The 13,508-nt window shown below is 36.0% G+C and overlaps 2 protein-coding genes across 2 annotated transcripts; both read right to left on the reverse strand.

The window, feature by feature from the left end:
* On the reverse strand, positions 1-3,565 carry LOC122006811 (UDP-rhamnose/UDP-galactose transporter 6-like). Its single transcript, XM_042562445.1, has 6 exons — positions 3,294-3,565; positions 1,858-2,066; positions 1,384-1,568; positions 1,113-1,313; positions 720-881; positions 1-615 (listed from the first exon to the last, which is right to left on the reverse strand). Exons 2-6 carry the CDS (start codon positions 1,985-1,987, stop codon positions 283-285), a joined length of 1,011 nt encoding a protein of 336 aa, XP_042418379.1. The 5' UTR covers positions 1,988-2,066; positions 3,294-3,565; the 3' UTR covers positions 1-282.
* Positions 3,566-5,272: 1,707 nt separating this feature from the next.
* LOC122006812 (ubiquitin-conjugating enzyme E2-17 kDa-like) lies at positions 5,273-8,709 on the reverse strand. Its single transcript, XM_042562446.1, has 5 exons — positions 8,577-8,709; positions 8,391-8,470; positions 7,717-7,844; positions 5,873-5,977; positions 5,273-5,668 (listed from the first exon to the last, which is right to left on the reverse strand). Exons 2-5 carry the CDS (start codon positions 8,458-8,460, stop codon positions 5,525-5,527), a joined length of 447 nt encoding a protein of 148 aa, XP_042418380.1. The 5' UTR covers positions 8,461-8,470; positions 8,577-8,709; the 3' UTR covers positions 5,273-5,524.
* Between the last annotated feature and the right edge of the window lie 4,799 nt (positions 8,710-13,508).

Raw genomic sequence — 13,508 nt, forward strand, 5'->3', positions numbered from 1 at the left:
TTTCTAGCAGACTTAAAATTGTTCGTAGCTAAATAGGATACATTCATCAAATTCACGATCAGAAATGCTGCAGTCAATAAATTATAGCAGATCCCTCTTTTTGGTTGGAAATTAATAAAGACCTTTAAACAAGTAAAAACACTGTAGTGCCTCATCCAATCTTGAATTTGTCAACGTATGGCGGGAAAGAAACCACCAGCTCTTCCCTGTTCTACTGCAATCACAAGGGACACAAATGGGGAATCCATTGATTGAGGAGTGGTGCTCAAGCTATATTGAAGATTAAACTTTGTCACTGTGATCTCCAGATTCTGCTAGCAGAGCAAGCTTTTGAGATTTATCGGCAGGCGATGTGTAAGAAGGTCGTCGCTCTTTCCCACCTGGCTTCGATGATGCATTTCCATACCAAATCATTCCTAAAACTGCTAAGATCATTCCGAAGATTACGTGTAAATTGAGGCCTTCTCTTCCAAATAAGAAGAATCCCAAGACTAGGACTAGAATTGTCTTCATGTGTCCAATAACTTGGAAAGAGACGGCAGTGAACCGTCCTATGCAGATGAACTGACTGAGATTGGTTCCTACAGCAATGGTGCATGAGAGGACAATGAAGAACTGCAACAAGAAGAAAACAAGTGTTCTTATATTCATGTTCACTACAGTATCAGTTCAAATGTAATATATCAAAATGAAGTTGGGAAACTGCAGCATATACTCACAACAGAGGTTATATTGTAGTCAAAGGCATCGACCCTTTTGTTTGTCAACCAATAATCAACAAAAGGGCCTAATATCAACAGTGATGCTGCCTGAAATGGAGCAGTATGTCCGAGGAGGTTGAATGATCCAAGTGAATATTTCTTTTGAAGAAAATGAACATACTGAAGACAAATAATTGAGACTTAGTTATACCTTCAAATGAAGTACCTACTACTTAATATCAGCACTAAAGAACCACCAGCTTGATGTAAAAAAAGTGTAGTAGCTATGCATCGAGTATAAAAAGTTATAACTTGAGATCAATTACCCAAGAAAGAGCTAGCATAAGCAAAATATCAGATGTCAATTATGTTTAGGTGAAAATATATTGATATACGTCCATATTTACTCACGTATTGTTGCAAAGCAGTGCTCCAAACTGCTACGATAGCAGCTATAAGCCCTTTCATATTGACACTGACATCGGTGACTGTACAGATGCCAACACCTAATAGAACCACCAGTATGCTAAGCTTTGTGGCCCTTGAGTAATGAATTTTGTCAAACACAACTTCTAGAAGACATGATACTGGAATCATGCACAGCTTTGCAATCTGTCATTTAATTCCAAAATTATATTGCCATATGAAATTCTATAATTTACTTAATGAAATCAGAACAAACCTGATAAAAACCGACTGAATTCCACATCAGACTGATATTCATTCCAACAATAGATAAGTTTCCAAAAAGGACAAATTTCATAAGGTTGGATAAAGGTAAGTGAGAAGGCTGAATGTATCCGAGCCACCTAAAAACAAGAGTAAGAAGTGTGGTTGTGGCAAAATGTAGACCCGTCAATGTTGTGGCTGCAGCAGAAAACATGTTGCACCATATAAGAACTGACGATAAAAATAAAGGAATCTCTAAACTTTATCAAACTCCCATGGTAAAATAACTAAAATGAGGAAACATAAATTCTGGTATAATTTCTCCCTGAGAAAATTCAACTCGCCTTTAATATTAGATAGAGGAAAAAGAATTGTATATTCACAAGTTTGAGATTACTTATCCATTTACAAGTAGCAAGGACCATTACTGATATTTAATATAAAGAACATAATCAGAATTATAAAAGTGAAACTCTTATGGGCGTACCAAATGTGAAGCCATATTTTGCCATCAAGGCCTTATTGACCATGATAATTCCGACAGATGTAACTATATTGAACATCCATGCAGCTGCATCCAATGCAGCCTTCCTATCAGCCTTACTCGTAGGTGCCATACTTTATGTTTGTGTACACTTCTTACTGCACTAGTCTTGAAATCTCCAGATAACAATTAACATTAGCAAACAAGAGGTCCTACATAAGAAAACATCAGCAAAACTAAATAAATTATCTTTATGAACTTCAACAAAAATTCAAAAAGTAGTAGAGAGACAATATATGTGAATACTGAATAGTGGCTTTTACCCATTAAACTCAAATTTTAAAAAGTGTCATCCACCAGAGTAACAAGTTAGCAATTGGCTAAAATAACTATATCAGAAAATTCCGATGTATACCGGATATAGATCACTTCATTAAGCTATTTTCTTCTTCTAAGTTCTTAACCCAAAGAAAATAAACTGCTTTTTTTTTTTCATTTTCTTCTGATAAGTGATCTTATAATCTATAGAAAGTAGTCTGATCATAATTGTAGGAAGAAATCCACGGTTACCAATCTTTAATCCTTCTGTATTTTATATATTGATCACAACCTCTAAAAAAAAGTGCAGATAAATATATCAAGGAATAGATTCTCTTAATCAGCAACAAACACTTATTCATCAGATAAGATGAATGTAGTACCTAGTTATAATTTTTTCTTATTGAGTAATTTTAGTGATATTAGAACAAGACTGAAAGGAAAGAATTCTAGCTTCTAGCCCTCAGATATCAACAACACAGCAATATAATCTTTCTATTGAGTTATCAAGCAAATTAACGCTCAAACCTTAGGATGTCATTTAACAATCCAAATGTATTCTCGTCTTGTTTTTTTTTTTCCTTAGCTTAACGAAATAAAAAACAAATCCATGCATGAAATCCACGGAACTAAATTTCGCTTAACTATGCATGACGACGAAGTCAAAGGCAATGAAATTTAGAAAATTCCATCCCGATACATACTATGGATGGTCAAGGCTGTCTTCACAATCTCAACAAAACCATTTTTTCCGAGATCTAAACAGAACGTCCCGTGTATCTCATCGATTGTTCATGAATGGAAACCTAAAACCCATTTCAAATCAAACTCATTGAACTCTGGAGCAAATGTCCACTGGCCAAGCATGTATAAGCAGAAATAAATGAAAAGACCCAAATCTAGTCGGAGGGATACATGACCATGCAATAGCGCTAATGCAACAAACTAGATACCAGATCAAAGAACGTTATTGATCCAAATCACTAGATCCGGCCAAGAAACATGAAAACCCTAGCTCAGATAAGCCACGCGATTGGCCCTCGAACACGATCTAGCAATCAAACAAAACCACCAGGAAACATCAGACGAACAGACCGAAGACAGAAGTAGATCCAACTCACCGGATACGACAGGGGGAAGATCCAGCGCTAGCTGGAGCGGCTGCGGGATCCACACCGGGAGAAGGGAAGATCGAGAACGAAAGGTAGTGAGACCGTCGTCCCGATCTCGATCTGGCCTGAGATGAGAGGAAGATACTGGTCTACTTTAGCTTTGGTTTCTTCTTCCTCGATTTGGTTGCAAGCAAGAAAACGTTCGAGCAAGCAGAGCACGAAGTGGAACACGAGTAGACGAGCCCACGCAGAATCGATTTGGTCATGATCGGATGGATCCAGATCGGATAATAGAATCGTATAATTCTATATTAACCCTTAATATTTTATGATAATATTTAATATATATATATATATATATATATATATATATATATATATATATATTTCTCCGTTTCCGAAAACGGAGAAGATGACAAGCTGATAAATTTACGCATACCTCCGTCTATAGATGAGAATCTTTTTTATAGTGTCACTATAGTATCCAGGCATATATTCCAAAGCATATGCACGTTTTCTAAAATGTTCTAAGAAAAAACAAGTCAAAAAGTGTCTATGACATCTTATCTTAAGCGAACACGTAAATATCTGATATGACATACGGAAACCTTCAAAAGTACGATTTATCTACTAAACATGTTCTGTTGTCAATGACATCAATCTCCAAAAGAGTACGATGAGATATACAGTTGTGTTCTACTGTAGGTCGACCGACCGTCGACTAGAGGCCGCTCGGCAAGACGTCCTCGTTCGGTCATACTGAGCAGAGCTATCTTTCTTTGTTTGGCCTCTCTGTTGTCGAAGGGTTGCCTTTCATCAATCGGCCATGACGTTCGATTCGGACGAGGGTCGAAGGATTTACGCCTTGTCTCTAACCACCGTCACAGACTCCCTGTGGTCGGTCGTATGAATATCTAATAATCACATACAAAAGTATGTTCATTTGGTTTATAAGATCATCTAATTTAAACGCCAATAAAATACCTAATGTATGTAGTATAAGTTATTGAATTCTTTGATCTTCTAAACACTCATTGATTCTAAAGAATACTAGATAATAGACATTTAAAAATTGATTATTTAAAAAAATAATAAAATATTATTGACAAAATTAATTAAAAATAATTAAGCATATATTTAAATAATCTCAATATACTAATCCTAAATCGGTAAAAGATAAAAAAAATAATAGAAAAAGATGAAATCTTCATTTTAAATAATATTTTTTTAGATTTGAATCTACGTAGTTAAAGTAAACTTTAAAATTAATTATAAATTTATGAACAAATTTTGATTTGCTATACTATAGATTTCATGGTTCAATCCAATTAAAAGTTATAACCTCCTAAAATTTTCGATCATCCAATTGATCTTATTTCAATTTTACCAATTTTACTAAGATTCTATTTAAAAATCGACTCTATATCATCCATGATTAATTAGGACTTCCGGATCTTAATTAGTACTTCCGGATCTTATGATCGTGAAGTAAAGGAGCAAGCGTATTATATTTATCCATTTAAGTCGGATTCAAATATTTATCCATTAAATATCACGCGTATTATATTATTTCAAATTTTTGATAATCAGCTTACGTTAGGGATAGGATAGGGTATGCGAGGCTCCTATTTGAATAATTTTCTGGGTTTACTCTTGAAAATTGTTAGCGAAGAGATGGACTTTATGCAAAATGTTTTGCCTTAAAATGAATTCTTAAAATTGGACAGGGCATCCCTGGGTCAATGGTCAACTAAGGCATAAATGTTGAGACATCACAGTAATTAATTCTTTGTTGGCAAATTACATCTCAGAACTTTCTTTTCTGATTCACCCTTTGATTTCAAAAGCCTCTTCGAAAGTCGGTTTGCAATTCATGTTCGAAATCTTGCAAGACAATTACAAGAGAGAGCAGATCTCCTTTTCTGGGACGATGAACCTAGAAAAAGATCATAATTAATTATGATCGGATCACGGTCACGATTCGGTCATAAATATAAATGATCCATCTCCTGGACCATAAAAAATGATCCAAGAAATCATGGCTCATTACAAGAAAGGCAAGCAAATGTTAACAAGGTAGCAAACAGAGTTATCTTAAACCAGAAACAGATGCTTGACAGTCGTTTAGTTGACCGAATGACACACATGTAGGATATTTTAATACTATAAACAATTAGTTCTTGTAAACAAATATACGATACCGCGAAGCCACCTCCATCTCTCATGCCATCTGCAATGTTTCATCCCATTGCGTACCTCTGGGTCCAGCTCCTAGCTGTCGTTTCATACTTGGTCCTATCTGTCTTGTACATATGAGCAATCTCAGGAACCAGCGGGTCGTCTGGGTTTGGATCAGTTAAGAGGGAACCAATGGAAAGAAGAACCTGTAAAGTCGATAACCAAATAGTTCACATTAACTAACTGGGAAACCAATACAGCATTCATGTTGCCATGTTTGTTGTCGAGATGCAAAAATTCTCATGCCTTGTTACTTGGATCAATTCTATTACAGATTTAACGGCGTATCAGGGATGCTAAGAAAAATTGCAGCTGCTATGATAAAACGGTTTGCATAAAAAAAAGGTCACCTTGGAGATAGTTAATGCCGGACTCCATTGCTCTTTTAAGATGTCCAAGCAAATGCTTCCGTTGCTGTTAATATTTGGATGAAAAACCTTTGTCCTGAAAGCAACCTGAAGGCAACACGCGCCCAAAATTTTGGGAAAATATAGGATGCTTATGGATTCATTAACAGATGGAGAATTGTTATGCACAAGTGAAGAACACATCTATATGAAGAAAAATACATCAAGAATAAACATAAAAAAAGTGAAAACAACTTTCTAAGATACACTAGAAGGACCATAGCAATTGCAGATAAGTGAAGCCACAACATATAGCCAGCCCAACCCTGGTTTCCCATGCATGTAGTTCCAGGGATATCTTTTTTCCCATGCATTATGTTTGAGTGACGCCATATATTATTTATCTTATATTTAATTAACGCCAGTCTATTCCTTTACAGAAATTTGTTCTTAATTCCAATGCTGTTCTAATCTTCCACCAGAAAAGTCAAAATCTATAACTGCTACTTTGGAACGCTCAATTAATCTTTAAAAAAAAAACATAATGGAATAGAAATAGCCAATTGTTTCCAATTTTCTGACATCTGTTGTAATTTTTTTCTTCTAATTTTGGAAAGTATCAAGAAGTTTATGTGCAAAAAATAATTTTTACAATGGTCTGAATAAGTTGGCGACAAATTTCTTCTTATTTTCAATTTTCAAATTCCTTTTTCCTTGAACAGAAAAATGAAACTAAAAAATTAGAAAATTTTGCATAAAGTAAACGTACCTAATTTGTCAACTACAAAGTCCTTTTGAATCAACCTAACAACATCATTTATGGTAGCACTACTAACACAACCATAGTATCCACTCACATGTTACATCCACAATATTCTTTTGTTAAAATCACATAGAACTAACGTCACACACAAACCCCAATTCCATATGAAGAACCTAACAGGTACCTGCTATCAATTTCTAAATTCAATCTTCTTACTATACAATACATTTCATACAAAAAAACAAGCCAATTCAACTACTTGTGCAAAAGATCGACCATTCATGGACAACATTCAACTACTGGATGATATTGGATTATCTATGATCAATGCATGTATTCTAAATGGAACTTGCATCATCCATCATTAACTCAATACAACTTAAGGATGAAATTCTCATTGAGGATGCCATTAATTCTTTACCATTGACCTTGATTAGAATTTGTAGTTAACCTTGATCAGAATATGAAATTGATTTAAGTTAAACGCTAAATTTCCATTGTTTAAACAGCCAATGTTGGTCCACAGATAAAATAAAAAGGCTTGAGGGCTGCACTAGACTAGGACAAAGAAGTCAAAATTTATCTAAAAATTATAAACATGATAGCCAACGCCAAATGGTTGGGATAAACATGCTTGACGATGTTGAGAATGAATGAATGAATTTCAATGGTTAATCAAGGAAAGGATGTCAGTTACATAGCTTAGAAAGTTGTGGGATCATTTGCACAGGGTGCATAATGGAAGTCTAATCATAGTACAGATATGTCATACATAAAAGAACACAATAGTAATTTATATTTAGCTTGTCTTGTGTTCTTTCTCAACTCAAATGCACATTTCAAGTAACAATAGATGAGGAGAAAGAGCAATTTTATGGTTTTTTGGAAAAGTCTTGTCGTAGAACTAAACTCTGTCAATTATCTCTCCTTATTAAATATCCATAGATTCAAACTATAACTTTTGGTGAGTTTATCTTTGCATGATTTTCAGTAGAAAAAGGACAATTCTTTAGAATGTTAGCTGTAGAATATACACTGAATGGAATATGTGAAAATTTTCTATGATTTTATTCAGAAACATTACCTTAGGCGGCTTAAAGGGATAATCTGGAGGGAAGTGGATGGTAATAAGAAAGACACCCCCTGCATATGGACTGTCTGGTGGACCCATTATCGTTGCTTGCCAATGGAACATGTCTTCAGCCACGGGGCCTGTTGTCAACATTACCATTTGATACACAAATTGAGTTGTGATTTAAGAGGCAAACGATTCCAAAGCTCCACAACTAATACATTCAACAAAGGTTTGAAAAGTTCTTGCAAGTAAGCAAGTCAAAACTTTAGAAGACAGCATCACTTTACTGGACAGTGAATTATAATGCATTCTAGCCTTATCTCTACTGACTACTGATAACTAGAGTTACCAAAACAAAGGTTTTATGACTTAGCAGCACTTGCAAATACATAAGCCACAAGAGAAACAACAATATTTCCTTGAAATACTCAACTATGCAACCAAAGGAACTAACAAAAGAATCACTAGAAAACAGGGGCAAACAGAAAATAGCAGACTTAAATCATTGACATGATCAGCGACAAAATAAACTTCAGCTAATTTACAAGACGTTGAAGATTTTAGCTATCCCTACTTTTTTCCCGAAAGAAAACGTAATCCTAAGCAGATCTAAAGTATTAAAAAAAACATCATCAAAAGCTTAAAAAGAACGAAGAAAAGGCGACAGCAGCGATTGGAATCACCTGCGCTGCAAGAAGTAGGGGGATCCTTCTGCAGATCCTTCAATTCCTTGATGATCCGCCTCGAAGCCATGGATGTTGACCTAATCATTCCAAAATCACACCAAAAAAAACTTAGATTGAAGAACGTGAAAACATGTCCATCGACATAGAACTACACGCGAATAAGGATATGAAAGGATATCTCACCCGACTCTCTACGTTCCTTCTCCGATTGCTCTTCCCTCGCCTTGCTGCGACGTTGAAACGGCGAAGAAGGAAAAAAGCAAGCGGAGCTGCGTGCTTTTAACGCGAATGCCCCGACGTATTAAATGGTCCGCCACTTTCTGGAACCATCTTAGAGTAATTATTTTAAAATTAACAAAAATTAAAAAAAAAAAAAAAAAAAAAAAAAGGCCAGAAAATAAGGCTAATTTTCTGGAGTTTAAAGGTTTTTTCAAAATTTCCTTTAAATTTTATTAACTTAATCACGTATTAAGTTTATAAAATACCTATTTGACGGAGAAATTTTTTAAAATAATTAAATCAGGTACCTATTTCTGGTTTTATTTTTATCATTGATATTTTTGAAATAATTCAAAACGTTTAATTAAATTAATCGACTGAATTTTTTAATCAGTCAAATTATTATTTTTAAATTAAAATCAATTTTAGATTAAATTAATTTTTTTAAAATCAAAATTAATTTTAGATTAAATTGATTGATAGATTAAATGATCTCGATTTATAAGAAATTAATTTTTATATATTCATTTATTTCTCTTGATTATATTTATATCTGTAAAATGTCAATTTGATATTTGATATATTAGTCATTTTTATTCAAAATCGACTGATGGATCAAATAACTTTAGATTGACTTGAAACAAACTCTTATATGCTTGTCTACTTCGGATTATATCCATGCCCTCAAAAATCAATTTGACTTAATATATTGAGAGCAATGAATTTTTAAGCACGAATATACTTGAAAATTTTAATTTGTGTTCACAAAATTATTGCTCTCAATATATTATGTCAAATTGAAGTTTGAGGGCATGGATATAATCAGAAGAGGTAGACGAATACATATAAACTAATTTCATGTCAATCCAAGGTCGTTTGATCCATCAGTCATTTTTACTCAAAACCGGCCGATAAACCAAATGATCTCGGATTGACATGAAGCAAGTTCTTATATGTTCATCTACCTCTCCTGATTATTTCTGATGTTGTGATAAGGAGGGGCACACTCTGCAAGGGATAGTTGTTACGATGGAGGTCAAAGTCAAGGCGGTCAATGTCCGGGTATCATATAGTCGGACGAACGATAAGTATATCGGCCGGTCAGGCGATTAGGTCCCCGACCGGGAGGAGAAGGTGCCCGATCCGACCCTACCTTTTGACTCGGGGGGATGATCCGAACAGTCGACGCTTAAGGAGGTGTTGGACGCCAGGATGATACAGTATCCTGGCCGAGCAGCTACCCCGCTCGGCCCGACAACAGGACTTGGTAGCCCCAGCGGAGTTACGGCCGAGCGGGCATAGTACGAACGCAGCGAAACTCTGGCCGAGCGGCTATTCTACTCGTCTTAGCAACATACCCCCTGTGTTATCCATCGTCATCCTTTTGGGAGTTAGTGTCACTGACATCATGCATGGTCAACCAGAAGATCGTACGACAAAAGCTTCCACTGTCACATCAGAGATATGCTCGGCTTATTAAGGTATTGTGTCAGGGACACTTTATTGACAAGTCTTTTCAAGGGAAACTTTGGGAAGTGGGCATGCACACTATAAGAGCTCTACATAAAGGGGGGTCCAAGTATCGGCGGAGGTACACGATACACTATTTGTGCTACAGTATTCGTTCTTGTTGTTAGAGTGTATACTAAAAGCCTAGCTTTTGGTATAAACATTTATCTAGAAATAAGAATCACATTGGTCAAATGTCTACATTTATGATAGATGTAGTTGCTCAATTAATTTATATTGTAGATAACATGGTGTGTGGTGTCACACACAGAAAATCATGTTATCGGTTCCTTATAAATTATAAACAGTAGCTTACGACCAAGATGGAAAGGAACAAACCATTGGAAGGTCGTAGTGTAATTAGGTATTAGTTTATCTTAACTATATAATTACACTAGTACACTTAGAGTGTATTGAGTAGGACCATTTGAGGTCGTTCCTTTTATACTGACTTTATGAAGGAACAAAGACCTCAGTTATTATGGAAGTGTGTGCTCTTAATCCTAATATAATAACAAGCACATATATTTGATATTTATTTCTTTAATTTATCAATGGGTGAGATTTAGTTCGATAAATCAATAAGCCCGATAAGTTGGGAAATGATATCACTTATAGTGTGTGTTGTTGATTATAGAAGGAAACTGTGTCCTAGTGATCTAGGTTGAGAATGTCCCCAAGAGGAGCTCATAAGGATTGTCATGTTAAACCCTGCAGGTCAACATGACGATGAAGTTGAGTGGTACTACTCTTGGAGCTAGATATTAATTAAGCAAGTTGTCAGTAACTTACTTAATTAGTGGACATTTATTATCTTAAACACAGGGAGACTAACACACTCATAATAAGAAGGAGCTCAAAATGTAATTTGGGATTGGTGCGGTAGTTCAATAATAGTTCTTTAGTGGAATGAATTATTATTGATGAAATTAAGTTGTGTGTTCGGGGCAAACACGGGATGCTTAATTTCATCGGGAGACCAAAACCAATTCCTCCTCTCGGTCCCTATCATAGCCTCTTAATTATAGAGTACTATACTCACCTATACCCACCTTCTTACCCATCCTATAGGGGGCCGGCCAAGCTAGCTTGGAGACCAAGCTAGGGCCGGCCATGTTTTAGTTCATGGGTGAATTCATGTGGCCGGCCCTAGCTTGAACTCAAGCTTAGGTGGCCGACCCTATTAAAATAAAAAGGAATTTTATTTTTTAAACTTTTCTTATGTGGATAACATGTTTTAAAAGAGAGTTTAAAATTTAAATCTTTCCTTTTATAAGATTCTACAAAAGATTAAGATAAGAGTTAAATCTCTTTCCTTATTTGTAGATTAAAAGGTTGATTTTAATTTTGGTAAAAACTTTCCTTTTAATTATATTCATGATTTAAAAGAGAGTTTAAAAATTAAATATATCTTTTATAAAGCTTCTACAAAGATTAAGAAAAGATTAGATATCTTTCCTTATTTGTAAATTGGAAGAGATTTTAATTTTTAAAGATAACTTTCTTTTTATCCACATGTTTAAAAGAAATATTTTAATTTATAAAATTTCCTTTTTATTGATCATCATGAAGGGAAAAATTATTAGAGAAATTTTTTATAAAATTTCTGGAAACAAATTAGGAAAGTTTTAATTCTTGATTGAATTAAATTTCCTTTGCTTGGTTTAAAGTGGCCGGCCACATTGTTGATGAGAAAAAAATTATTTTTAATTAAATAAATTTTCCTTATCAATGACAAAAGAATTAAGGAAATTTTTATTTAAATTTCCTTATTTGCCAAGGCCAAGGATTATAAAAGAGAGGGTAGAGGTGCCTTCATCGTAAACAACTCTATTATTTTTCCTCTCTCTTTTTCTTCCTTGGTGTGGCCGACCATCCTCTCCTCCTTTCTTCTCTTTGATGGCCGAACCTCATCCTTCTTGTGGAGACTCATATGGTGGCCGGATCAAGGTTAGAGAAGAAGAAGAAGAAGGAGAGAAAAGAAGCCTCTTTTCTAGCATCCCTTGGAGCATGGTGGTGGTGGCCGAACCTCTTCATCCTAGAAGAAGTTTTGATGGCCGAAACTTACAAGGAAGAAGAAGGTGCTTGGTGGTTCTCATCTCGAAAGATCGTTGCCCACACAACGTCCGAGGTTAGAAGAGGAATACGGTAGAAGATCAAGAGGTTTTTCTAAAAGGTATAACTAGTATTTTTCTTTCCACATCATACTAGTTATTTTTGGAAATAATACTAAATACAAGAGGCATACGATTCTAGTATTTCGAATTTGTTTTCGATATAGTGTTCTTTTGTTTTTCTTTTCCTTGTGATTTGATTGTTCTTTTCGGTTAACCTAAAGTTATTTTAGGAAATTAAATATTAGCTTTCCATAAAAGGTTTTGTCTAGTCGGTGGTGGTTGCTCCCATATCCAAGAAGGTCATGTGCCTCGCCACGTCAGTACTGGGAACCAATTATGGAAATTAATATTTAATGGAATTAATAACTTAAGGTGATTTGGGTCGAACGTGTTAAGTTCCGCAGGAGATCCAAGTCTAAACCTAAAAGAACAAATAGATTAAGTTTTGGATCAAACGTGTTAAGTTCCGCAGGCGATCCAAAATTTAATTTAAAAGAGCACATGGTAGCTAGGAAAAGGTTCAGACCTTTGTACAAAATTTTTGTACAGTGGAACCTCTAGGTTTTCCGAGTAGCAACCAACACTTGTTGCTCCGCCTTTGCTTCATCGTCGGTGACTGACTTGAGCATCGGAGGGTCAATGTCGGGGACCCCTTCCCTGGCTCGGCACTGACTCCATCTATATTGCAGGGTGGAGCGGAGTCTACAAGTGGTCAGCGGAATGTCCACATCCCCAGCTTTCCATCTCATCGACTTTCAGACAGGATCATATTAACGCCGTCTATGGGAACTTAACCTTCATCGGAGTTGAGAAGATGGAGGACACTGAACGACTCACCACCGTGATGCTCACCAAAGAGGAGCTCGACATGCTCGTGTAAGCCCGAGCGGCGAAGATGTTCGAGCAGCAGCAACAGCAAGCACTAGCCGATCAGCAAGTGCAACAACCGACAACGTCGGCAGTAGGAGGGCGAGCGGGATTAGAAGACCGACCGTAACAAGTTTCAATATGGGGGCAGAATAAAGGCCCGACCGGCACGCAGGGGGAAGCGCCGCCCGCACCCATCCCCTTTCACCTCTCCGTGTTCCAAACCCCCTCAGAAATAGCCTAGGTGAACCAGGAACGAGGATCATCCTTGGATGACGCTCCCGTTTGGGATGTGCGAAAAGGAAAGGTGCTCAGAAGCCACGCTTCGCCCGAACGGATCAACCTATGGTTCTCTCAGAAGATCTTGTGTGACCTTCTACCCAGGCACTATACCCCACTGGCG

This window comes from Zingiber officinale, chromosome 7B (genome assembly GCF_018446385.1).
Source record: "Zingiber officinale cultivar Zhangliang chromosome 7B, Zo_v1.1, whole genome shotgun sequence".
NCBI lineage: Eukaryota > Viridiplantae > Streptophyta > Magnoliopsida > Zingiberales > Zingiberaceae > Zingiber > Zingiber officinale.